Source organism: Rissa tridactyla, chromosome 4, assembly GCF_028500815.1.
Source record: "Rissa tridactyla isolate bRisTri1 chromosome 4, bRisTri1.patW.cur.20221130, whole genome shotgun sequence".
NCBI classification, from domain to species: Eukaryota; Metazoa; Chordata; class Aves; order Charadriiformes; family Laridae; genus Rissa; species Rissa tridactyla.
Window position 1 is genome coordinate 59,601,815 of NC_071469.1, and position 26,194 is coordinate 59,628,008.

At 38.9% G+C, this 26,194-nt stretch overlaps 1 protein-coding gene across 6 annotated transcripts in view; it reads left to right on the forward strand.

Annotated features, from left to right (window-relative positions):
* PPP2R5C (protein phosphatase 2 regulatory subunit B'gamma) overlaps nucleotides 1-26,194 on the forward strand; it is an 86,200-nt gene that overhangs the window by 10,492 nt on the left and 49,514 nt on the right. For 3 of the 6 annotated variants that reach the window (XM_054197875.1, XM_054197876.1, XM_054197874.1), the window contains exon 3: nucleotides 7,295-7,454. The exons of 1 other annotated variant lie outside the window; for it this stretch is intronic. In XM_054197875.1, coding sequence (XP_054053850.1) covers nucleotides 7,295-7,454 — 160 coding nt within the window. Of the gene's footprint in view, nucleotides 1-7,294; nucleotides 7,455-19,103; nucleotides 19,205-20,682; nucleotides 20,807-26,194 lie in introns of those variants that run through there. 2 more of the 6 variants (XM_054197878.1, XM_054197877.1) reach the window with 2 other exon arrangements.

Sequence of the window (26,194 nt, forward strand, 5' to 3'; positions counted from 1 at the left end):
CAGGAAAGCAGGACTCCATTGCATGTAATGGTTATTTGGGAAGACAAAATACCGTAACTCCAAACATCCCCCCCATTCCTCCTTCTTCTCCCAGCTTTATAAGTTGAGCATGATGTCTCGTATGGCATAGAATATCCCTTTGATCAGTTGGGGTCAGCTGTCCTGGCTGTGTCCCCTCCCAACTTCTTCTGCACTCCCAGCCAGATGAATATTATCAACACTGTTTTCAGCACAAATCCAAAACATAGCCCCATACTAGCTATTATGTAGAAAATTAACTCTATCCTAGCCAAAACCAGCACAGTGAAATACGAGGTGCTCACTGGTGGTCGTGCTTCAGCAAACGCAAACCACCATGAATCCTCTTCCAGTCTGAGCCTGGGCACCCTGTCATCTTTGCCAGTGCTGCGCAACCTCAGGCTGCGGATCTGATCTCTGACTCAAAGGAATCAAATGTCAGTTTAAACCAGTTCAAAAAAAATAAGTTTACAAGGAGGAAATGGAAACTAAGCCATATGCTACTGATATTTAACTATGAATGTAAAATTGCAGTACACGAATGTTAAGGATGCAGTGCACCGAGCTGAGACATCTTTAGCAATCGTCAGGATTGGTTTGATGTGTTGCAAGTCAAGTGTGTTGCACAAAGCTGTGATGATACAATTCTTCAGAAGATAAAATTTGAGCCGTGTGTTTAAGCAGCTAACAGGAAATACAAGCAGTACTTTGTGTTGTGAAAAATAAATGCCAGTGAGAAGGGCAGAAGAGCTTCAGCAAGTTGTAGATCAGTCTTCTAAAATGATCTCTTACTCTGAAACTTGCCGTGGGCACCCCTCCACAGGGAAAAGGGCCAGGTGACCTTTGCTACTCATAGGGAACTTCCAGTCACTGACGCAAATCAGTAAACTCCATGTTTTCTCTGACAAAACAGTAATGGGATTCCATAGTTAGACATCAAGAATAGCCAACAGTAATATTGCTATATGTAAATGCAAAAATCACGGTTGCTAAACAAGTACCACAACATAAATCAGTGAGTGCTGATTACAGTGTGCTAAAATATATAAACTTTGTCATCACCACCCTGTTGAAGAGTTTATCTTTTTGTTTATCACTATAATAACATGGATCCTCAAAGCTTTAGGATGCAGCTCTTGCTATCTTACCAAATAAAAACATAATAAGTTATGCTGAGACTCTGGATAGGAGAATGGTCATATCTCAACTGCTGAGAGAATCTTTAATGATAATAAATGTACTTACTAGGAAGGCAGCTGCAAAGATCATTCTAGCAGGCCAATCCAGGTATCATTCTGGCAGATTATTTTATTGAGGGAAAGCAGTAAAAATGTAAGTTGCGGTCTCTGTGAAACCAACAAAAGCCTTCAGCACCATAAGCTGCATCTCCAGAGGCTCCTCCATAAGTTGTCCGAACAATCTTGTGGCAGTGAAACTGGTGAACAATAATGGCGTTGCAGCAAGAGTCTTCAACAAAGTGAGAACCTCGGAACAGTTTGCCATCCAGAATGGTACCCAGAAGCAGGTTTCCCTGCTATTTTAACTGGGTGGTTTATGGATCAATGCCCCTTTTTATATGCCTAGATGATAAGGAATTTATATCAAGCTTTGTGTAGTTTGCACTGAGTCTCTGTAGATTGAAAATGCTGATGTTAAAGATCATAGCTAGTTGCTCCGTAACAAACTCCTTACCAGTGATTGCGCACTACTTGCATGAACTAGAATTAGTGCAGACTGTCTGCATAGCATTGTCAGGCCTTATCTTTGATACCATAATAATAACAAGAGCTGAGCGAGTCCAGCGGAGGGCCACAAACATGACCAGAGGGCTGGAGCACCTTTCCTACGAAGATAGGCTGAGAGAGTTGGGGCTGTTCAGCCTGGAGAGGAGAAGGTTCCAGGGAGACCTTATAGCAGCCTGCCAGTACCTGAAGGGGGCCTACAGGAAAGATGAGGAGTAACTCTTTATCAGGGAGTGTAGTGATAGGACATGGGGTAACCGTTTTAAACTGAAAGAGGGGAGATTTAGATTGGGTATTAGGAAGAAATTCTTTACTGGGAAGGTGGTGAGTCACTGGAACAGGTTGCTCGGGGAAGTTGGGGATGCCCCATCCCTGGAAGTGTTTAAGGCCAGGCTGGATGGGGCTTTGAGCAACCTGGTCTAGTGGGAGGTGTCCCTGCCCATGGCAGGGGGGTTGGAACTACATGATCCTTAAGGTCCCTTCCAACCAAAATCATCCTATGATTCTGATATTGTCCTGTTGGAAGGTATGTTGAACTGGTGGTGTTAACAATGCAGCATTCAAATCAGCTGACAAATACTGCTGCCCTGGTAGTGTGCTGTCTTGAACAACTTGTCTTGGTCCCAACTGCTAATCTGACACCACCAGCCCACCTCCTGCAGGTATGCTGTGAATATATTTACCAAGTTGATGGCTACTGGGCCATATGCCAGATATGATCTGTCCCTGTTTCTACCCCCAAATGAAGATCTGCAAAGTGGAGAGCTCTGTGGCAGAGTTCAAGATTCCTGGAGTGTTCAGAGATTTTCACACTGCTCTGAAGTTAATGCAGAGGGGGAAAAAACTGCATGGAAGGCTCTTAAGGGCTCTACACCCATTTTGAATCCTTGATCTTTAATTTCAGTTACATTCAACATCTTAGCCTAATTACATTGATTAAGTATTGGGCCTCAACCACTTAGCCAAATATTTTGATTACATAGTAGGCCCTCATACAGTTTTGAAAATGAAGTTGTATATGTCCCTCTCATGTTTTCTCATATTCTTTGTTTAGTTCCAGTAAACTGTATTTCAGTTTCATTGTAAGTATATTTTAGATACAATCCAGAATGCTTTGAAAGCCCCTTCTGAGGCTGCCTTGGCAAGAAATGAGGTCTTCTGGGTGCCATAGCTCAGACCTCTGTTTATCTTAGTGAAAAATAAATCCGTGGAGGCTACTTCCTGTACCAAAAGGAAAAGAAGGAAGGGGTTAATTCTGCATTAATATAAGCATTCTCCCTCTGTTCTCAGATTCGGACTAATGATTTTCATAAAGCGTTCTGTGCTTTTTGCTGTGTACCTGCATTTCACAGGAAATCTTAACCATGTGTTAATTGGTGCAAGGTTCGCCTATCCAGATTTTGTAGTCCAGAGTTTTTATCAAGGTTCTTGCTGGTGTGTGGCTTGCTTCTGCCATCCTGGGATGGTGTACACGTACACACTGGTATAAACTTGAATTCAGTGGTGATACTCGTTAGAAGGAAGTGATTTGCGGAATGGTGTTAGACTGGCCTGCACCAAGAAACACCGTATAGGATGCTGCATAGCACCGTGTTTTCTTCAGGCAGAGAGAGAGAGAATCTCTCTTGTCGTGTGCTTAGGAGGTGATCTGATTTTGTCCCTAGTAAACCATACAGTTTTTTTAATCTTGAATGACATGTGCATCCAGGTGATTTTAGGGTCATATTCAAATCCTTAATCTGCTCTGAGCAGTTTATTTTAGAAAGCAGCATGAAAGCTTACCACATCGTTGTAGAGTTGACCCTACTCTAGGCTTGACTTGGGAGGCTTGTGGTCCTTGTGGAGAATCTAGGCTTGATTTTGTGGAGCAGGCTTTGTGTACTTTGGTTTAATTCGGTTATTAGTGAGTATGCTTTGAAAGGTAAGGCTGTAACTGTAGATGTACTTGGTCTACTCGTATCTTTCTTTCCCTGGTCACAAATTTAGTGTTGTGTGCTGGTATATACTTGCCTGTGTACAAGCCAGGGAGATGAAGGATCCAACTTTGCTCAAAACAGTGATGTTAAGACAAGGAATGTGCCACATCTTGCTTGATGGAGGAGGACTCAAGGAAAGAAGAGATGCAAGGACTATATATGTTGAACTGTTGTGACTGGCAAGAAACCTTCTTTCCTCCCTGCCGTTTGCTCTCTTGGATTCATTTTAAGTTTACTCAAGGGAACTGAGGAACATAAACTCTCTCTCCCCCAGCCAGTTGTTAAAAGGGGGAGTTAAAAGTCAGAATAGTCAGAATCACACTGGTCCTGACTGTCTTAATGTTCATAAAAGTATGTAAAGCTTTAGGTTTTAAAAACTAAATTGCTCAGAAAACCTAAGGGTTGTATTTTGATTATGATCTGAAGAAACACATTCTTGATCTGACATGTTTTCAGTGTAATTTGTAAACATTTTTAGGGATTTATCAGCACTTTTGGAATTTAATGTGTCTATGAATATATAAACATTTGGGTAGGAGGGAGCTGTTTGCTAGAACAAGGGGAAGAATGTCACAGGAAGAGAACTGATAAAATATATATGTATAGTTTGGCTGTTCTGCTGTCAGCACAGTTGAATTGTTCACTGATGTAGTAGAATGTCCAGCAATTATTCTCTGCAGCTGTGGTTTCTGAAGTAGTCTGGTTTGTTACTGGGAGGAAGAAGCTGAGCTTGGCTCTTCAGTCAGAACTACTAAGCGTTGTAGCTTCACAAAAAGTTAAGTATGTTACCTTGAAATCTTTAGCAAACGAATACACAGACTTGTTACTCTGAATTAGTTTTCTTTTTAGAGGGATGGTTAAGATTGCTGAGCTGTGTGGCTTAAGCTGACTTACTCACTTTCTCCAGGTGCCCTTTTATCCAAGGGCTGGTTATCTGCAAGCTCTGGAGGCCAGTCCTCTTGTGGTAGCACCATAGTGCCGCTTGCAGAGGTTGTTGGGTACAGCTGTGTAGTGTAGTATTCAAATAATAATGAACTGGAAACTGTTTTGGCAGCTTTCTGGTATGTGCTGGCTGAATGACTGGAGCGTGATTGAAAAGCAGAGATGACCATGGTTGATGGTGGAAGGGAGGAGGAAATCTGTTGGATAAATCAGCCAGTGATTCAGGGCTGGAATTACACTGGAGTCCTCACTGCTAGAGGGGGAGTTGCCATAGCAACAAAAAATGCTTTCCTTCAACATTTCTAATTAGAAGTGTTACCCATCCTCTTAAATAACCACTTTTGGCTAATTTTAGAATATGTCTGCAGTTTAGAATACTTGGTTCCCTGAGGTGTGTGTTACCTTAGGATACCGTAGTGTGCATGTGTGTGCAGGCACATGTGAGCACTTGTTAATTTGAAATTGAGAGTTTGTTTGGGAATAGAGGAAGCAGGAAAGCAGCTTTTCCTGTTCCAAGTAATGAACAAAAAACAGGTGGCAGTGGAAGATAGCCAGTTCAGAAAAACACCATTAGGCTCAAGTACAATATTGAAAGTATAGAATCCTGTGCAGTCGTAGTGTTTATGATGCATCTTAATTAGCTTTTATTGCTTAATACATGGTAAGTCATTGCTTCCTAATTTTTAGTGCTGTTTTTTTGTCTGCTTAGTCTATTCATATTTTTATTTGGAATGTCTTTTTCTAACTTGAATTGATGGATAGAATTTACCTTGCAGATCATTTGTATTTCAGCAAAAAGATTTTTAAGCATTTAGTGTTTGGGATTAAAAAGTGAAATAATCTGAAAAGTGCAATATAAGAGGTACTACTTGTACATAAATGCTTTTAACTTGCCAGTGTATGCCATTTTTACTGAATAAATATTCTAGAGTATTTTTGGTACACTTGCAGTGTTCAGTGTATTGTCTCCCCTTATTTGTTCAATAAGGCTGTAAGGGTTTTTGCTGTTACAATATTAAATCTGCAAAATGGTAATCTTAAATATGTTCAATGAAAACTAAATGTTGCTTTCAGTCATATCTTTGATATATTAAGTACTGCGTGTATAATATAATACAATTGTTAATCTATTCTTGAAGCATATCCATTTCTCTCTCAGTTGTGTTCCTAGACCAAAATTTGAATAAAATTACTGCCTTAGACATTAAAAGTAGATAAACTTATGTATGGTAACATGTCCCTGTGCACTGAATGTGTACACCCCCAGACTATATGGACATTGCTGATGAATAAGCTATTCTGGAAATCCTTTGTAGAACATGAAGAAAAGTGGTTTCTGTTGTTTTGGCCATATCCCTGTGAAAATGCCATTGAAGTTATCTCATGCAGGAATGAAACACTGCTTCTGTATCTACTATACTTAACGAAACAGGAATTAAATCCCTTCAAACTGCCAAAGTGGCAGCGCTACAACTGCTACTGAATCCATCCTGAATCCCATTCCCATCTGACTATTTTTTTTCCTTTTTCTTATCACACGGATACTTTGTGAAAAGCAGAATATGGCATTTCCTGTAAGAGCAAAGTGCCAAGGTGTATTTTCAGATGTGTGTGCTTCAGTGTAAAATAGTTTGCAAATTTGAAAGGCTTCTACAGCAAATTAAGGTCCTGTAAAATGAATATAATAATTGCAGTAAGACTTCCTGCTCAGCTGTTTCTATATTCTTAGTGTAGGTCACTCCTACATGTTTCACCATTCTTGTAAAGAACATCATGAAATTATTCATAAGTAAGAAGTTAACTATTGCCTACTTTAAACCTGCTTTTCCTACTTTAAAAAAGGAACGAGAAAGGCAGCATTGCAAGTTCTGACAGGCTTTTGTTAATGATGTGTTTTATTCAGCTTGAGAGAGAGCACTGTCAAGTGTAGTCTCGGAAATAACAGCAGACTGGAAACTATAGGTGGGAACCATTTTTCTGGTTTTATGTTATTTGCTTCATACAGAGGTACAGTGACAATCTGATAAGGACTGTTACAGTAAAAGTAACTTGCTCTGTGTAGGCAGTAAACTGCTACAAATCTTCATGTATGCTTTAGAAGCTGCTGAAGCTTCTGCTACAATAATAAGACTCGCTCCTTTAACTTTATGTCAAAGCCTGAATGCCCTAGCCAAGCTTAGGACTCCAGCAGTGAGGCACAGGACAAGTAGGCAGTGGAAGGTTCACCTGCTGTAAATAGACACGGTCCTGTGATCCCTTTGAAGCTGAAATTAGGCAGCCAAATACCCTGGAGACCTGGAATTATCAGGGAAAAGGCTAGAGTAGCTGAGGACCTATGCTACTTGAAAATTTCTTTTCAGTTGGCTGGTATCTTCAAATAAGTGGGCTAGAGCATGTAACAAGATGATCTTTTCCCATCTATTTGAGGGCTATGCTACAGAAATGAACACTGAAAAGAGGGAACAGAAGACTAGATAGCAATACATTCAGAGGACGAATACAGCAATTTGATTAAAAGCTTATTTTGCTTAATTTATTTCTGTAACAAAAATAATTTTTAGCAGAATTTCTCTCCAGTTCAGCTACATATAACTGCTTTCATTTCTTTTTAAACAGGTGTCAAACAAAAAATCAAACAGCACTCCTCCCCCAGCACAACTATCTAAAATCAAAGTACCAGCACCACAGACAGTACTGAAGAAGGAAAAGCGGCAGAGTTCTTCAAGGTTTAATGTTAGCAATAACAGGGAGCTTCAAAAACTGCCAGCTTTAAAAGGTATGTCTTTCTAAATTGGAATGACTCTTGGGCATGAGACAGAGAAGCATCTCAACTATCATACTTACTATATCTGGAAAACCTACATTATATATCAAGTATACACACATGCAAACTTGCACATACTCACATGCTCAAGCACACTGGGTTTTTTTCTTTTCTTTCATTCCTTATATGAGGGCTTCCAGTGTGTTGCCTTCTTGGCAGTCAGTATAAGAAATATCTAAGTTTCTTCAACCCAGAAACGTCTATGTGAAAGTATATTCACTGATCTCACATGAAAGCAGAATATTTGGGCTTTCTATGTAGAATATCAGTCATCTGTCCTCAGTGCAGCATGCTCAAACCCTACTTTGTTTGTACTAAAGTATCTCTTGGCATTGTGAGAAGACCTGGTCTGTCGCCATTTATTGATCTGATTTTCCTGAGCATGGGTCAAACAAAGTGGCATCTTTTTAGTGACTGAATTTTTCCTTTGTCAATTTTAAGGCTTTGTGATCTTTTAGAATTATATTTACTGCCATCTGTGATGAAAAGATGATGACAATTGATGCATCTTCTCTTACTAACACAGCTTTTATCATCTTTATTTTAGTTACTGTCTCTTGTGCAGATACATGTTTGCATAGTGTGCTTATGGTAGCTTGTAGTGGTGTTAGGGTAGAATTTTTCAGGTGCGATCAGATGCACTGATCTGTTGCTTATGAGCAACTGATTTGCCCTGAAGATTTATTTAAAAACAAACAAACAAAACGGTTTTGAAGTGTGATGCATGCTGCTTTCCAGTGTCCAAAGTTGGCAGTGAAAGCCTAATACATTGCTGAAATGTTGAGTAGTTCTGTTGTAGGCAATGTGAAAATGTCCTTTTTCCCTCCAGTCATTGTTTCCTTGATATATTGCATTAGTGTTTCTTGAAAATAAGAAACTCGGCTTCTGAGCCCTTGTGGATTATACTGCTTTTCATACAGATCAAATTAGACTGAAACATTCTTCTCTTCACACAGACATCGTTTTTACAAAAAGAGTATGAAATATTGTCCATCATGTTGGTATAGAAGTCCACATACGAGGTGCTGCTCCAGATTTTTTTAAGACTTAACTGCTGTTTATAAAATCAGTGAATTTCAATCTATTTTATTAAATTTGTAAATAAGAATACTTAGCACTGCAGATCATGAATTTTATGTCCTACCTTTTAAACTGATATAATAGGTTCATGCACAAGCTGTCACATCCAGGGTGTGACATAAGCAAATGACACTGAATGAAAGTAGTGATTTTTATAAAAAGTTATACATACAGCCTCATTGACTGGCATAACCTTTTGTTCAAAGACTCATCTGCAAATAAAAACACTTGTTACTTGGTCTAGAACCTGCATTTTGTCCTGTTTTAAATAGTATGCTTCTGGTAGCACGTGGGACTGTCAGCTCAGGGAGACTAGAACTGAGCATTCAATTAGAGGCAGAGCAGAGCATGAGCTGGAAATGAGAAAAATGAGCGCAGATGGGAGAGGGGGAAAGTAATCTATCTTACAGCAGCTGGGGTGAAGATTTTAGATCTCTTTCCACCTTGGCTGTGTTGCAGTTTAAACTAGTCAGCCAATGAAGGGCAGAAGAGTGCCTGCTTGGACTTGGGGTGAGGTGGGAAGTAAGTCTTAGAAACTGCGTAAGGTATGTTCTGAGAGTGTTCTAGCATCTTTGATGCAATGTACCTAGATGTGAAGAAATGGTAGAAGTATTGTTGTGCACATGCATTGTATTTGCCTTTCAGTCTGCAGTCGCTCTTTCTGCTCTTAAGTGAAACAAAAGAAAAGATCTTGAGCTGATCTCTGGTGGGTGCCTGATGCTGTGCGTGTGTCCCCAGGCTGTCAAGGGTCAAACTTCGTTATGAAACGCTGGTGCAATTGCTGATCTAGAGATGGGCAGTAATTACTACCTTTACTAATAAAGCCATGCCTGGTCTCATGGATCATAGCAGGTGTCTGTATAGTTGCTGTGCTCTCTACACGTGCTCACTCATGACTTAATTGCCACCTGTTAGGGTTGCTGAGAATGCTGTTAGCCAGTCACCCTGTTCTTCTGATGCGTACATAGATATGTGACTTGATGTGCGTTCAGTGGGTCGAGTAAAGCTGGGAAACTTTCTTTTTGGACAGCTCTAAGTGTGTTGTTTAATGTCTGCGCCTGGACAGGAGTTGAAGCAGACTGACAGGCTGTAATTTAAAGGGCTGAGATGATTAAGGTGTGTTTGACTTTTATGAAGCGCTGGGAAGAAGGAAGCGTTCCTTCAGGTTAGCTGTGTTTAACCTGCTTCCAGCTTTCAAACTCCAGTTATTCGTAAAGGGTGGCTGTATTTCTATGGCTGCGGTACCTGGGAAACCTTTCTTCTATTTGTAGCAGACTGAGGTGTGTATTTTCTTCATATATGTTGGGTGTGATGTGGTGTGATGTAGTTTACATGAGATTGTATTTTAAACTCAGCATGTAGAATGGTGTTATCTTCACATACTTGAAGGTCTGTATTAGATCTGTGAAAGCTCGTAACTGGTAAGCTGTAAATGGCCTGCGGTATTGCTGGGATAACCACCTTGCTTTGGTACCTTGCTTTGGAGTTGAGGTCAGTGCATCACTTGAAACAGTGGGAAGGCAAAGGAGGAGCTGCTAAAGTGTGTTTTCATCAAGGTGTCTTATTCGGGAAATACTTTGCCTTTTAATCTGAAATAGTCTCAATTTTTGGTCCTCAGCCACGCTGCGAACTTTCTCTTGGGCGTTGCACGAAAGTGTTGATGATAGGCGTCCGGATATACCAGCCTGTTTGCCCTGGTGACTGGTATTAGTGTGGTATGACTTATATTCACTGGAGCAGCTTATGATTAGCATTGTACACCCTTGGTTTATTCAGGAAATGGAGGAGCAGGATCACTCAGATAATGCAAAAAGAAAAAGACATAAATAATGAGGTAAGAGGTTCTAAGAATAGAGATGAACATAGGAAAGAGAGGTGTCTGATGGAATTGGTTTGTGGAGCATCAGGATCCGTATATTGGCAAAGCTGCAAGCGAAGCTCCTTGCAGCACAGTGCAATGCAACCTGATTTCGTTTGGGTAGAAAGGGAGCTTGTCTGCCCACAGATAACCCAGAAGTATCTCTGGAGAAGTGCCTTCAGAACTGTGTCAAGTGTCTTGAAAAGATTGTACTGATTTTCACGAAAAAAGAAAAATCCTGTGCCAACAAACCTGCGTTATGTTAATTTCTGCTTATCCGGTTCTTCTTGTTAGTGAATCTGTGTAGTACAGGTACTTCAGTTACAGAAAGTTGATTTTTGTTTCCAGTTGTTTATTGGGAAAAAAATTACTTACTAGTTTTAAATGGTGTGCTTTGTTTTATTATGTTTTGAAAACTTCCAGAGTAATGCTTTGGTTATATCAAATGTAAGTGGCAGAGGGTGTTTCAGCCTTCAGAAACTTACCACTTTCTTCCTTTTTGCTTTCTTAAGAAAATAGTTTGTGACTTAAGATATATTGAAGTTGTTTACAAATTTAGGAATGTGTTCTGTATGAGGTAAACAGTGTAAGTTTACAATATGAATATTTAATAAATATATTTTAAAAGTGCCATATCTGAGCTTGTGTGTACCTGACCACTGACACACTGAAGTAGTTTGTGTTCTTTGCAATTACCCACTTCAACTTTATGCAAGAAGCCTGAATTCATTGTTACATCATGGATATTTTTTTCATGGTTAATTAGCAAGTAGTTCCACAGTGTCTGTGACTTTTAGTTTGTTGGGTTCTGGCATTTGTTTCTGGTGATGTTGATGGGTCATCCTCACTTCAGTTCTTGATTTTAGGTTACTTCCATGAACTTCTGACGCCCAAATACATTATATGCTGGAAAAAGCTATAGAGCTTGAATGTGTGATGTATATTTGCTACTCATCTAGCTGTGTTTGTTCAATTTTGAGAGGAAACGCTTGAGTGTGTCATCATCTGTTATGAATTGCATGCTTGTTGCTTTTGCACTTGACGGCTGTAATAATACATTTTTACTTCAGCTCTCATGGAGTTGATATCCAATGACCATCATACAGATAAAGTCTAAAACTTTAACTGAAAAAATTACCTGGGTTTAATGCTGAGGGGAAGGAAGGATATTTTTTCTTTTTTTATCCTTTTTTTTTTTTTTAATGAGGTAATTGCATTTACTTCCAGATTTAGTTGCGTCCACCACCACCCCCCCATTCTCTTACATGCATATTAAGAAAACTTTACTGCACAAACATTTGTAAATTCTCTAAGCTTATTTTACTGTCTAAACCATTAGGAGATCAGACATTAAGTTTTCAGAATTTTCCCTAGAAAGTATTTTATAAACTTTTTTTAGTTAAATAATAGAATTCTATTTTTCTTCTCTGATTTTACTGAGCGTATAGTTGTTCCTTGACACATAAGAGTAGCTGGCGAGTGTCAGCATCTGCAGGACTGAGGTTGCTGCTGTGATGGACTTACTGACTAATTGACCAAGATTAAAAAGGAGCAAAAAAATATAACAGCCAGCAGTGTGGCATTTTATAATGGATTAACTAGCATCCTAAGTATTAATGTGTTTCACTTCTATTCAGGACTATTAATACAGAAAAGTAAAATGTAAGCTTATTGATTCAAAAATGTACATGTTATTAAAAAGGAGAATTTATATTAATAAGAATCATTTTAGTAACACTTCCGTTACAGGTTGACAGGTTTTTTTCCCCATGGTACAGTCTTGCTTATAATGTATTTCTAAGATACACTCTTGCCCATTATATAGACTTAGTTTATATGCTACAAGGGATTTTTAACAGTACAGGCAGGTGAGCATACTTGTATTTGTACACATTGTTTTGCAAGGAGGTGCTGATTTTAGTAAAGTGTGTAGCATTTAGAGATAACTGTTTTATAAAGTGGTGAGCTTTTTAAGGATTGCTCTGAATCCCTACAATAAGTAAGAGAATGTTGCAATGAGAATTCTTAAATACAATATTAAGATACCCTGACTGGGATAAAAGGTTTTATACACTGTCAAATGTAATTGTGTCACAAATCTAACTTTAAGCTGCAAATAATATTAATTAGAAGATAATGTTCTGTCAGTCCTAGAATAACAAATTTGAAAAGAAAAAAAAGAAAAAAGTGCTTCTTAATATTCTGAAGTGTTGCAAAATTTCACAATGAACATGTATTAGTCATGCATATGTAAATTTGGGCATGATTCAAAAACACGCTTTTTTGTAGCATTTCTGTATGTTTTTTAAAGCTGGATAGAATCCTTTTATAGCCTTATAGAGGACTGCTATGATGCCAGTGTCATGGATTTGGTGTTGGGTTTTCGTTTTATTAGATAAAAGTCAACATTGTTTTATGAAATCTTAAAGATGGCAGTTGAAATTCAGCTTTTAAATACAGTTCCTAATTTATTTACAGAATTAGCTTACCTCTTGGAGTTGGATTTTTGATCTCAAAAATGTGGATGCAATATTCTTACAAGAGTATATATTGAGGTGGGAAGAAATGAGCTATGTTTACAAGTGTGGACATACATACTAACTTTTAGTGCTGAGAAGTACAGAATATGGAATACTGTGCTGTTTTCCTAATGTAGAATAACTTAATGTAATCTTAGTAAACAGATTCTGGCATTTCGTTGTTGAAGACCTTGTTGTGCATGTTGATCAGCCCTGGTTTTGACCTTCTGGTGGTGATGTCTGTTTCTGACTTAGCATGATTTCAACATTAAAAGTACTATCAGTCATGTCTATTTAAAAGAAATAATAATTAAAAAAATGAACATGACAGGTCATAAGGGTGCCATTTTTCTGAGTACATTTCATGTAGAGTACATGGTTTCTTTGTTTTTTTCAAGCAGAGACTTCAGACCTATGCCAAATTCTGGGTCTGTTCTGTGCAAGAGGAGAACATAAGAGTGGTGTCTTGACTTGTCGGCCTGTGATGCAGGACTCTGATAGGGACGCAAGCGCTATTAAAGCTTTCCTAATGTTTTTAAGTCATAAGTGTCTGTCTAGAAGATAGCTCTGTTTTCATCATCTGTACAATATTAAAGACTGATGAATCAAGTTGCAGAAGAGGTGATTCCAGTTTAAGATTCTGATACTTAAAAAAATGGTTGGGCAAAATTTTCATTGATGAAACTGTTGTAACCATCAGGAAGGATGAAAAAGTGAGGATTTCTCAAGAGGTCAGAAATGGAAGGTGGTTGTGTGTTTTTCTCAACTGTAGAGTACAGATAACTAAGCAAAGCTGATATCAAGATAAATTAGCAGATAAAGTATTGTTCTCTGTAGAGAAGTTGTGGTGTAGAGAAGTTCAGACATCTGTGTTGGTATTTTTCACAAACTCATATCAGGGTAAGTTCAAACTCAGGCAGAGTGCGTTACCTGTTCATTTAAAACTACTGTCTATATATGCAATATATGCAATATTGATATATGCAATATAATAGAATTTATGGACATCAGCGATAGTGGACTGTTTTGAGGAGCACTTTTCTTATAAGCTGTTGAGACTGGAGACTTCAATGTTTAATGTCGCTTTCATCACAGAAACCTACTTCTGCCAGTTGTAAATTAGGTGGAGAAGAAAGGTGCATTACTTCAGCCTTTCCAGTTTAATCTCGCTGCTTGTGTGTATGCATGGCAATTAAGGAATTTTGTCCACCTGCAAGGTGGTAGCAGCACTGTTTAGCTAAAAGTATTTTATGCGAAGTAAGATGGTAGGTTAAAGATGATTAATGCTACTATAAAAGGTAATTTGCCCTAAGATGTAGTGCATTTAAAAGGCAAAACACTGAGGCAAAACAAATTAATTCTCATGCAGAACATTGATGAATACAGTTTTGTGAAACAGATGATGCTCTTCTCCCTTGTACACAAACTACATTGGACTAACTCGGTGTGCTAAGTGCTGTCCTTCTGGTCCTGGCTGCGTTCATGTTTTTATAGTATTTTTGGCAGCCCAATATTGTACTGAAACAAAAAGTCCATAAAGGAAAATACTGCAGAAGCTCGCTCTTTCCTACATCGGTATAGTTATGTGTCAGTGAGTGTATGTATTGTATCATGTGAAAGAACTGTGGAGACTTTCTTTGCCATGTTAATTTAGTGACTTTGTTTTTGAACTTTGATCTTTAAAACATTATCATAGTGTTGCACAAACAGACTTTCCTGTATTTAATTTTCTATTAAATGTTTAGAAGAGCTATTAAAATATGTGTGTGGTAAGCATATAAATTTCTTAAAGGAAAAACTGGCAGTTGCTTGGTGTTTATGCAGGAAAATGCGATCTATCAAATGAGTAAATATTTTAATATTTAATGATTATCAAATCATCAATATTCGTGTTTAGCAGTAATCCAATCTGAATTACGTTGTAACATTTTAAAGATTAAGAAACATGATAGTGAGTGAAGAACTACCAAAAAAAAGGTTATAGAGAAAAACACTTGAGTGTGTGAAATTTTTTTTCTTTAGCTAGCTTTACATGAAATCATAGGCTTGGATTAATGAGCCGTTTTTCATTTCAACTGCCCTATCAAACACCTACTCATTAGTCAGCAGCTGAAAGTGTTAGAAGCATGCTCTACATCTGTCACTGGCAGCATTTCCTACCAAACTTGTTTCCACTGAAGCTTGGATAGAATCCATAAAAATAGGATTTATTGTCTTATTTTCTAGATTCTAACCTGTGTCTTCAGAGTTTAGATCTCTCTTAAAGTATCTCTTATCATGCCCTTATTTACAAAAAGACCTTTTGGTTCCATTGCACAGGTCTTCATTATAATCAGACCTAAACATTTCCGCTGCTGCAAAACTAAACTTCTCCCTTCATAAGACCTCTACTGATCAAACATTGAATGCAATATTTGTATATGTAAATATAAGGCAGTGTTTGCTGGATAACTAGCACGCTCACAATTTTTTACTCTTTAATTTTTTACGCTTTGTTTCTTGAAAATGACATGCGTGACCTATGTAGTAAGGCCACAGACAGGAGTGGGTTTGGTGGTAAACATGTTAGATTTAATACTGGGCTTGGTTAAAATAGTGTGCCAATACTTGAAACAAGCTTCAGCAATCTGCTCTGGGAAATATGTTTTTGTACCAGGTGCTATTCTTAAAATATATTTCTTTTAAGGTAACTAATGGTTTGGGGTTTTTTTTGTTGTACAACTTCCTGAATTCAGCAGATATCTACTGATTTCTCCCCCTACTCCCCACTTACAAAACCTTTTGAGTATACAATATTGACTGATGGAAAACTAGGCACTGTTGAGTCTGTGTGCGCTACGGTGACCGTGCAAATATTAGGAAATCCAGATAGAGACAAATCCAGTCAGAGGCAGATGTTTGCCAATTCACTTTTAAACACTTTTTCCCGTACTAAAAGGAGTAAATATTACCAATTTCTCAACATGGAAGGTAGAATACTGTTTTCTGCCATACTTCAGTCTTAGGAATTCTTTAAAGAAGCCAAATGACAGTCTATACCCAGTTCATTTATCCAGGTAAGGATTTTTTTCTTATCTGTGTATTTCTTTTGATAGCTGGGTATTAACATGGTGTTTACTGACTCTGTTTCCTTGAAAAATTTCCTCTTGACTGTTGTTTGGAATTGAGTCAGCCCCTTGTAGGAGAAGCCGAGTATCCTTCCTGTTGTGGCAGTTTCTTCTCCAGAATGTGTAACATCCAGTGCCTTTTCTCCCCTAAAACAAAGTTGTTGTCCTTGAGTAACTCATTGTTCAGGGTTGTGAAGAGACCCATATTTTCTATAGCCCGACATCATTTGTGCAAATGGTTAAGTTTTGCTTAGGCTATAATTGGAGGGAAAAAAGTGAATTACGTTGGTCCTACCAGTAAAAGCGAGTCATGTTTATACCCATTCCTTTTCTGGGCGGCTGTCTGGTGAACCAGATAATGGAATCAAGGTGGCTTAAACTCACCCTTTTCCTTCTCATTTTAACTCTGCTCAGTTTGCTAATCTGGTTCAGCCACGCAACTGCACCAGCCCTTGTGCAGCAATTTCAGACGGTTGGCTCAGAAGAGGTGGGATTGCAGCAGTAGCTCATCTAGACTTAGCTTAGTTTAGGCTGCCGTGGAGCACAGTCTAAGTTAACAGAAAACCAACCTGACAATGAAGTTAAGTGGCTTTCTCTTGGATTTCTCTTGGATTAATGGACTAAGCTAACTCAGCTGTGGGTCTGATGACCACTGAAGCATATGAGAGCAAAATAAAGCAGAGGGGAATGCAGGAAGGGGGCTGAAGCAGTCTGCAACTAGGCTGGTTTAGGTTGCTGAGGAATAGCAGCTTCAGAAGTTGTGGAATTATGCCTTCAGTTACCTTAAAGTTCAGACTAAATAGCCCACTCCTCCCCCAATCCAAAAATGAAGTCCCTTCCTATAGTTTGAGAGGTAAGCAACTTTGTTCAAGGTGTCTTCATGTAAACAGAAGTTCATCCAATTTAAATTATCTTACATGTTGTTGATCCTGTCACTATCAGTTAGAACAGCAGCTAGTTCAGAAGGGAAATAAAGGCAATCTTTGGGCGGGTGAATTAGTTGTGGGGGGACGGGTAGGGTTGTTTGTTTAAGTCACAACCCAAACGGAGTATTTGTTTTGAAAGAAATACTACATAGCCTCCCATTGTAAAGAGTGCCGGATCCTAAATGTAACACATTTAACTATATCCTGAGAATTTTACAGGATTTTCCTTCATTCCCATCATCAGGAAGTTAGAAGTGACGAGCAGGGTTCAGAGGAAACCTGTAATAGCTACAGTTGTTCTGTACTGTCAATATGGTTTTTTCACTCGTTTAATACTAAAAATGGGTAGCTGAAGTTAATACAGTTTTTGATTCTCTTGCAGCAGAAGGGTATTCATTAATTCATTCAAGTAACCTCTTCCTTCTCCCATTGATATTTATTAGCTCTGTTCCACTTGCCCTAATATTCTTTCCCTTCCCATTAGTAAGTCAGTTCCTAACTTGATATTCTTTGCAATTTGTTTCCCAAATGAAGTTGCTCAAAATAATTCAACATAAGTAAATATTTTCCATCGGTGGCAAGTCAAATGTTTTCGGGCTGAAACAAGGGAGGTATGCAAACCTCTTGAGCAGAATGTATCTCTCAATCTGTATGACTGGTGAGAAGATACCAGATTTTGTTAACGAGCAAAAGGTCTTACAAAGATTTAAGTTCTTCAGCTCCACTAGTGTCCTGTAAGAAGCACACCAGAAATACACTGAATTGTGACTGTTTGAAGCAGTTTCATGGTAGTTACTAAGTACTGGCCTCAGATGTAACACAGTCCTGCGAAGAGGAAGACGTGAACAGGAGATGCACATCTTGCAAGAGAAAACTTACTTGAATGTGATGTAGTGTTCTGCCAATACTACTGCTAGCGCTGCAAATGTCATGTTTACTCTCTTTAGTGAAGAACAATGTAGGGTTGTCAACTCATAATCCGTTACCTAAAATTTGCTAATGAACCTCCAACTATTCAAGCTGTGCTTATATATAAAATAGGAAATGGCACCGTAACTAAAATAACATTCCCTTTTTGCTCTGTTGTGTTCCAGTACTGTAGTTAAGTTGTGTGCCATTATACCAGCAGTCTTCATTTTAATCTGTGCAGGGAGTTTCTAAGAGAAAGAAGCAGCAGTTGACCATTAAAGCAAAGACACAAGTAGGGAGGAGGAGAGATCGAGCAGCTCCTTCTTAAAGATGTCGTTACCAGATAAACTGGAATTTTAAACCTAATTTTTGCTGCTTCATGATGTGGCTTATCACTGTAGAACAGTCTAATTGTATTTTAGATGGGGAAAAGAAACAGAATTTGCTTACAAAATTCTGCATATGAAAACACTGCAAAAAATTATGAGTTGTTCTTCAGTTTTCTTTTCTCCATCATCCATCAAGATCTTGTAGAAAACTTTCTTTGAGGTCGGTCTTGTTTTTTGTTTTTAAATCTAGTTTTGTTAAAGGCATATCTCTATGGTAGCTTTTTGTTTTATAAGACTAAAACTGCACATCTAAGGTATACCCAAGGGCTATACGGATATAAAACCTGACATTCTCGAGAATACACCTCCCCTGTTTTTGCCTAGACTGGAGAGACAAATTATTTGAATCTCTGTAGTCTTAGGGAAGAGGTTTTAAAAGGCATCAGAAGTTCACGTAGTCCATTTTGATGTTCTTCTCTAAAGTAAGATCAACTACATTTATATCACTCATTATGTTTGGCCATTTTTGAAATTATTAGATTAATTTTTAAATAATAAATTTGCAGTCTCTTATTTTGTTTCACTATGCTTATTGCAAGAGGATTACATTTAATGTCTAACCTAATCTTCCTTGATGTATGAGGAATTTACTGTCTGTAGTGAATGTAAAAAAAAAAAAAAAAATTTCCCTCCATCTCCGTAATTACTTTTTAAAATACATGGATATTCTCAGTTTAGCCCTTTCTATCAAAAAAGACCCCAAACACAAACATCCCAACCAACCAACCCAACCCACACCAAACAGAGCAGTTTTATTTATTTTTTAACTAAGTAATATTTTCTAGATTGGTCATCTCTGGGTTTTCTCGTCAGGTTTACATCCTTCTTCAGGTGTGACATCCAAGAGGTACTACTTCACATCAGGCCTTGTCAGCAGTCAGTAAATCCAATTGACTTCTTCACGTGTCTTATGGGTAATATCCTTCTGTTATATCCCAGTTAGTCTTTTCCCTTGATCCAATTCAATAATATTCAGTACAGCTCTAACTCACCTTTGACAGTGTATCATTGAAGTGTGATATATTTTTTCTAACCTGGTATGCATATGCCCTATAATTTGTTTTTCTTCCAAATTTCCATCAGCAAACTACCTAATTGAAAAGTCTCTTTCTCTTCTTTTGATGTACTCCTTTTTTTTTGAGCAGATGTAAGTTAGGACAGTGTTGTAGATCAAGTAATTTAAATGTTTAAAGGTGACATTCTGATGCAAATAGTATTTGGGGAGAAGCACAGATTTGGAGATGGTACAAGTCTTTTTCTTTGAACATCACTCCCAGAGGTACAGTACCTAGGAGACAAAATGGTCCTTCAGATAGCTCATTGTAAAAATAAATGTGCAAGCCTCACATGATGAAGAAAATTGCTCACAGTTTTGTTCCAGCATAATTTGGTTCCTTAAGTAATTTGACTCAAAAGTTAAGAAATTGTTAATCTGTGCTTTTTTTCTGTTTCTGGGATTATGCAGCAAAACTGTTTCCATATGCCTATGTATTGATTCTTAGTGCTGCGATTGTTTAGGTTTTAATAATAATTTTAAAAAATTACTTATAGTTACTGAATGTTCTAGAAAGGAAAACCTGACATTTGCAATATCCAGGTTTACCAACGTTAAGTTAAACATAAGATAGGTCCATTTCTAGATTGAAAGAAACATTCAGGTGAGTGTGAATAGTTAAGCCTTTCATCTCCTGAATGTCAGATGCATATATTTTTTATTCATAACATACATATTAGCAACCAGTCATAAAAGACTTCATGGGAATGCTTATGAGGTTTTGTATTTATAAATCAATAATAATAATTATTCGAGGACCTGTGTCTTACTGTGAGCTACCTTTTAATATGGCTCTTGAAAGCTGAAGTTGTTGATGTTGCCTTTAATGCTGTGGTTTTCCACGGTTAAGTTGGACTTCTGTTTGGTAGTTGCTGGCAACCTCAGTGAAGGGAAGATGAAGCTTTTGGCGTTTTCGGGGAAGAAAAAAAAAATAAAAAAAACGCACACGCTCTTTCCAGCAGGTGCGTTCTGAATATGAGCTGTGGGGGAAATAATTAAAAAAACCAAACCAACCAAACAAAAAACCATAACAAAAAAAAAAAACCCAACCCAAAGCAAAGGCCAAAGACCTGTCCCCCCCCTCAGGCCGGGGCTCTGCGGGGGTCGGGGTGTGGGTGCGGGCGCAGTGACACCCGCGCTGGCGGGGCGCAGTGACAGCCCCGCAGCCGCCGCCGCTCATTTGCGGCCTCCTCCGTGTCATTTTTAAGTTGCTGCCGTTAGCCAATGGGGCTCCTCCCGCCCGCTGACATCACTAACTAGCCAGTTCCCTCCAGCTGCAGAGCGCTTCAGTTTCTGTCTTTTTTTAAACTAAAATGGAGGCTGGTTTCTTGCCTTAAGGAATACATTGCCTTGCCTGCCGGAGCCTAGATGTTGACATGTAACAGAGCTGGCAGCAGGATGGTGGTTGACGCAGCCAATTCCAATGGGCCGTTCCAGCCCGTGGCCCTTTTGCATATTAGAGGTGAGTTATTGTGCGCTGGGAGGGAATCGCGACCCTCCGGCGAGCTAATAAATGGCTATTGTGGTGCTGGGGTACGGGGAGCAGGAAGTCCTTTGTAGCCCTATCCCTTCCCCTTTTGCTCCCGCCGCGGTAAAACCGGGAGCGGATCGAAACCCCTGCCCTATTCAATGCATTTTGGGAAGATTTAAGAATGGGTAGAGGCGTTGCATACATAGTTAAAAGCAGGTTTTGCTGCTTTCTGCCGTAACTCTCCCATCCCCCTTTCAAGCTGTGCTGATGTCAAAGGATGTGAAGTCACTACCCCAGAAAGGTACTGAGTGGGGGGAGGGAAGAGCCAAGTTATCGCTATACAGTTTCTATAGAATAAGGGCAAACGTTTGCACTGCTTCAAAGCCTTTTTTTGTGTGAATCGTTCAGATCGAGCGCCTTTAAAACCCACTGCAGCTTGTAAAAGGATTGGGAGTGTTGTTGGGGAGGAAGCGGGGGGGGAAGAGATGTGACATTTATTATGAAAATATCCTTTATGTATTCAGAAAGCATTTCCTAGAAGAGATGCGGTTCGTCTTTAACAAGCAAGCTCTTGTGTGCCTATCGCTTTGTGCGGTTCTGAATGTTAAATTTCTTCACAGAATATGTTCGTTTGGGTTTATAGAACTAGTGCATTGCAAATCTACATTTTTATATAATTCAGTGGGAAAATACATGTTGGTACGGCACTTTTGCATAATACGGAGTGTGTATCTCTTGTTCTGTATTTTTGCAGTTAGTAAAATTTTGCATTGCTATGGGGGTTTTTGTGTATTTTTTTTAGCTGGCTGTTAACCAACCAAAGCTTTTTTTTTTTTTTTTTTTTTCAAATGTCTGTCTTAAGGTGGTTTTGGTTTAGAACTTTTTATGGAAACAGAACATGTATTAGCTGGGATCAGCACACCTTCAACAATGGCATTTATATGCAAGAAACACAGCTGATACCATTCTTAAATACATTTTGCTTATCAGCTTTCACTAGCGTAGGCTAGATGGTAGTACTGAAAAGAGCATTTTTTTCATTATTCCATATGCTGAAAAAATTTTGCTTTGAAAGTTTAAAAAACCCCCAGCTGTTCAGAAGCCTGCTCCTTTAAGCAGTAGCACTGGGTTTCATGCATTAAGAAATCACAATTTCTCTTTACCATTTAAGAGAGCCGTATCCTCTTCTGTCTGAAGTGGGACTGTGTGTATTCTAGAAGACTCTTAATTTTGATCTGGGGGGGGGAAATGTGATAATATTCCCTTGAGTGAGAATAGGGATGGTGCTTGTTGTCAAGGGAATATAAATGCAACTGCCTGACCTGTAGACAGGCCTTTGCTTTTCACTCTGCGCAAATCACCTTAATTCTCTGGTAGATGCTGCCTTTTGGAAGGGGAGAAGCACCATCTTTTAAAGGTGCAAGTCAGGAAAACAAACCAAGGTTGGAATGATGAAATGTTATAATGATGTACCATAATCCTTTGTCTCAGTTTGATAAGATTCTTGTCAATTTATTATCCCTGTTGCTCCAATCAAATACGTAATTTGTGGAAACAATCTATTTTAAGAAACTTCTGAAATTTACTTTCCTAAGACCTATATTTTTGGTGCACTGAAGAACACAGTAGTAAAGTAGAGGTTAAGGGGTTTTGTTTGTTGTTGTTGGGTTTTTTGTTGTTGTCATTTTTTGGGTTTTGTTTTTTTTTAAATGGAGAGTGGACTTTCTCTGGTAAGCAATTAAGGAATAACTGGGAGATTGTTTTGCATTTTTCAGGTGGTAGGAAATAAGATGGGTGTCTGGTATTACAGCCCAGAGGAATTTCTTGACAGTGGGAAATATATATATTTCCATATATACATGTGTACAGAAGTTGCTTTGTTTGTTTGTGTATACCTCATCTCTCCAGCTGCTCTGATGTTACCAGTACTGATTTGCCTCCAAAATGAAGCCTGACAGAAGAATACATACAAAATTAATAGCAGTAAAAATTAACTGGTAACTCTGAAGCCTAATGACACATATTTACCATTTGTCTTTTACAGTTTTCCTTCTACATCATCTGCAGGATTATATTTCTAATAGAAGTATTCCTCTTCACAGCTATAAGAGCTAAAACTTCAGTGTCAAAGGCGGGGGGGGGCACAGGGCCTTCAGTTGTTTCTGGTAGATCTAGTTTGTTGTAATAAAGAAGATACTGCCTTATCACCAATTTCGTGTGATCTTTAAACTAAAATTTTGGGATTATGTATTTTATTTTGCTCTTATATTGCAGCTACCGTATTTGGCCTTAACGTTATTTTTTTTAAAAAACTTGTGAAGCCTTGTGGGCTACGCTGTCGGGACTTTTTTGAAAATAAAAATTGCAGTCTTGCTTTTACAGTTAATTCTAAAGCACTTTCTGTCCCTGGATCATATGGAGTATGTAATGTTTGCAGAATAAAAAGGAAATCTTCTGATCCAGCATGGGATGGGAGCTTGCCCCGCTTTCTCCTGCCCCTCCTGGACTGCACACAGCTTTGTCTGGGCTACTTACAGCTTTGCCAAAACAACACAGTTGGAAAAAATAGATGCAGGTGTTTTTTAAAATTTGTTACAAGTCTTGTCAATGGGAAATAAGGGTGTTAGAATTTTATTGACTGCTGTTGCTGTCACTGGTACCTGCACCATCACCATCAATGAGGAGCAGTAGGTACTTGTAGGATAGGAGGTGTCAGGGCTTCACATACTGTGTCCTCCAGCAGTTCATTTGGCTGCTGTTGCTCAAGGTCATCTTGGATATGGTGCAGCTGTGTAATCTTGAGTCAGACTGCTGTGGAAAGAGCTGTGAGAAGTCTTATCAGGGTTCCCCTTTCACGCAGGAGTTGTCTTTAAGCTCAGGCCCTTGGCCTTAGTTGTTGCCCCATCTAGGTTGCAGCTGTGTGGTTGTCCAGCCATGCACCTTGCTGATCTGGTTCCTGATGTGTTGGCTACCTGGCTTGGTGTGCCTCTTCACTGTGGGCTTGTTCAGCAACCACTGGAAGGTTGGATGACCCTGATCACTGTCAGTACACCTGCTCTCCTTTCTTCATTCAGGTACTGTGAGACTATGCCCTTTGTCACAACCATAGACTGTTGGCAGTTGTTCAAGACCAATGTGTAGAAATCAGGTCTGCAGAAGATGACTTTGGACCCGTTGTTGGAAAATACCAAGCACCACAGGAGTCTAATCCACATTGAACGCATGTGGCGTGGAGCCATTACTGTATGTTATTTGCTTGTGCTGAAAGTGCTCAGTGAGAGTGTTTGGCCGGCTGGGGTAGTGAGCCCTTGGTCATTCCACCCGCAACAGGCTTTCCAGGAGATCCAAGTTCTACTAATGCTGCATTGATCTTTCTGGAGTACAAAGATAGTGCATATCATGGTGAACTGAAAACTTAGCTGGTACTGAAACGATCCCAAAACTTCCAAGAAAATTACAATTTCAATTTTAGCAGCCATTATGGCAATGGAATAACTACTGTGGTTTGTGATCCTGCATAGAGACTTGAGCTTGTAGATGGCTGTGAAACAAATGGTGTAGCCAGAGCAACTGGTTGTAGGATATTTGTGTGGAGGCCTCCTTTAGGATCTTCATGCATAGACAGGTCACTAACTATGAAGATACCATTAGGGCAGCACAGAGAAGAGGGTTATTGTGTATTGTGAATTTAAGATTTTTGCAACAAGGAGAGAAGCAGAGCTGCATGGTGTTTTCAAGATGCGTCTTTCTCCTTATGGAGCCCTTCTGGCGGCTAAACCCCTAGGGTGATGGAAGTGCACTCAAGGCCCTGACAGGAGGATACACATAAATGAGATGAGGCCTGAGGGAAGGAATCACGACCTTTTGATTTTCATCTCAGCACTTCAAGCAAAGAAAGCATCTGTAAAAGCAGCATGGATTAGGACAAACAGTAAACATTTGTCACTAGACTTCAGAGTTACCAGTTCATGTTTACTGTTGTGAGTTGTCTTGCTGAAAACTGTAGCTGTAGTACAGAGTGCAGTTGCAGGTAGAAAGTAATTGTAATTCATTCTGTAGGCAGATTATAAATGTTTATTCATTCCAGGGGTGGGGTGGGGAAGCAAACATTTTTCATTGGGAATACAGTTCAATGCTGTTAAGAGCAAATCCCTTAATACTGTTCCATCAGTAACACAGAAATAGCCCAAATGCCAACGTTTTTATGAACTCAAGACACGATATTTGCTCTGATCTGCAATGGTAGTATTACCTGAATAAAGAAGTTACTTTAGTGGCTTAGTTGCTGACTGGCAGGGATTAGTAATGTCTGTTCATGCTTTTCAAAAACGATTTTCAAGGTGTTTTGCAAGACGTACTGAAAGTTGTGTGGGAAGAAGAGTGAGAACACCCGGATACTGTGCTAACTCAAAACTGGTGCTTCCTGTAGGCCATAACCTGTGTCTCATTGTCCATCCTTCTCCTCTGCCTTCCAGAGCAGCATTTTTTTTTTTTGACAGATTCAACTTTGTCATTCTTTAAGTTACTTCAGATTTTTTGAAAGGTGCTTTGACTTTTTTTTTCAAAGAAATTGTAAGTGATGTTAACTTTGTCCATTCTTTCTCTGTGCTCCTTGTATGCGTTAATCTTGAGTAAGGGATCATGGAAGGTAGTTCCTATTCCATCTTCACATAGTGCTTTTCTACAGAGCTAAAAATGTCAGTGGTAATGTTTTTGTGATGTTAATATCTGAGTATTTAGATAGAAATTTGCATTCTTGTCAAAGGGTGATGGAAGATCATTGTTCTGTTGGGTGAGGTTACTAACAGCATCAAGCACCCATCAGTGGTGTTTTCCCTGAGCTTGGGCCACCTTTGATCCCGAGCTGAAAGGTTACCTGATCACCATGAACTACTGCCAGGCTCTTAAAGCAAGCAAGTGTTATCTAGCTATTGTAAGGTGCATTTCCACTTAGTTAATATTTTCATACTTGGCTGTGAAAGGTTAAGTCCCTTTTGACAATGTGTAAACATAGGAAGCAACTTTGAAGTGAGCTGCATATTGCATTTAAGCCTGAAGTATGGAATTTATTTCTTAAAGGAGAAAAGCTTGTCCCTTTGATTTTTAGAAAGAAGCCAGCACACATTTCTTTTCTTGAAAAATAATTGACCCGAAGATACTTTTGTCTAACCGTACTTGCTAAAAATCTTGAAGGCTCTTGCTTTGCAGGAATTGTTTCTGAGCTAAAAAAGAACCTAAAAATTATCCATTTTGTAATTAAATGGGAAGCAGAGGCCAGAGCTCACACTTTAGAAGTAATACAGAGCAAATTCAGCATGCAGAACAGTAGCCATTAATCTCATGATGTACAAAAGGAGGCTGAAAGAACTGAGTTTGTTT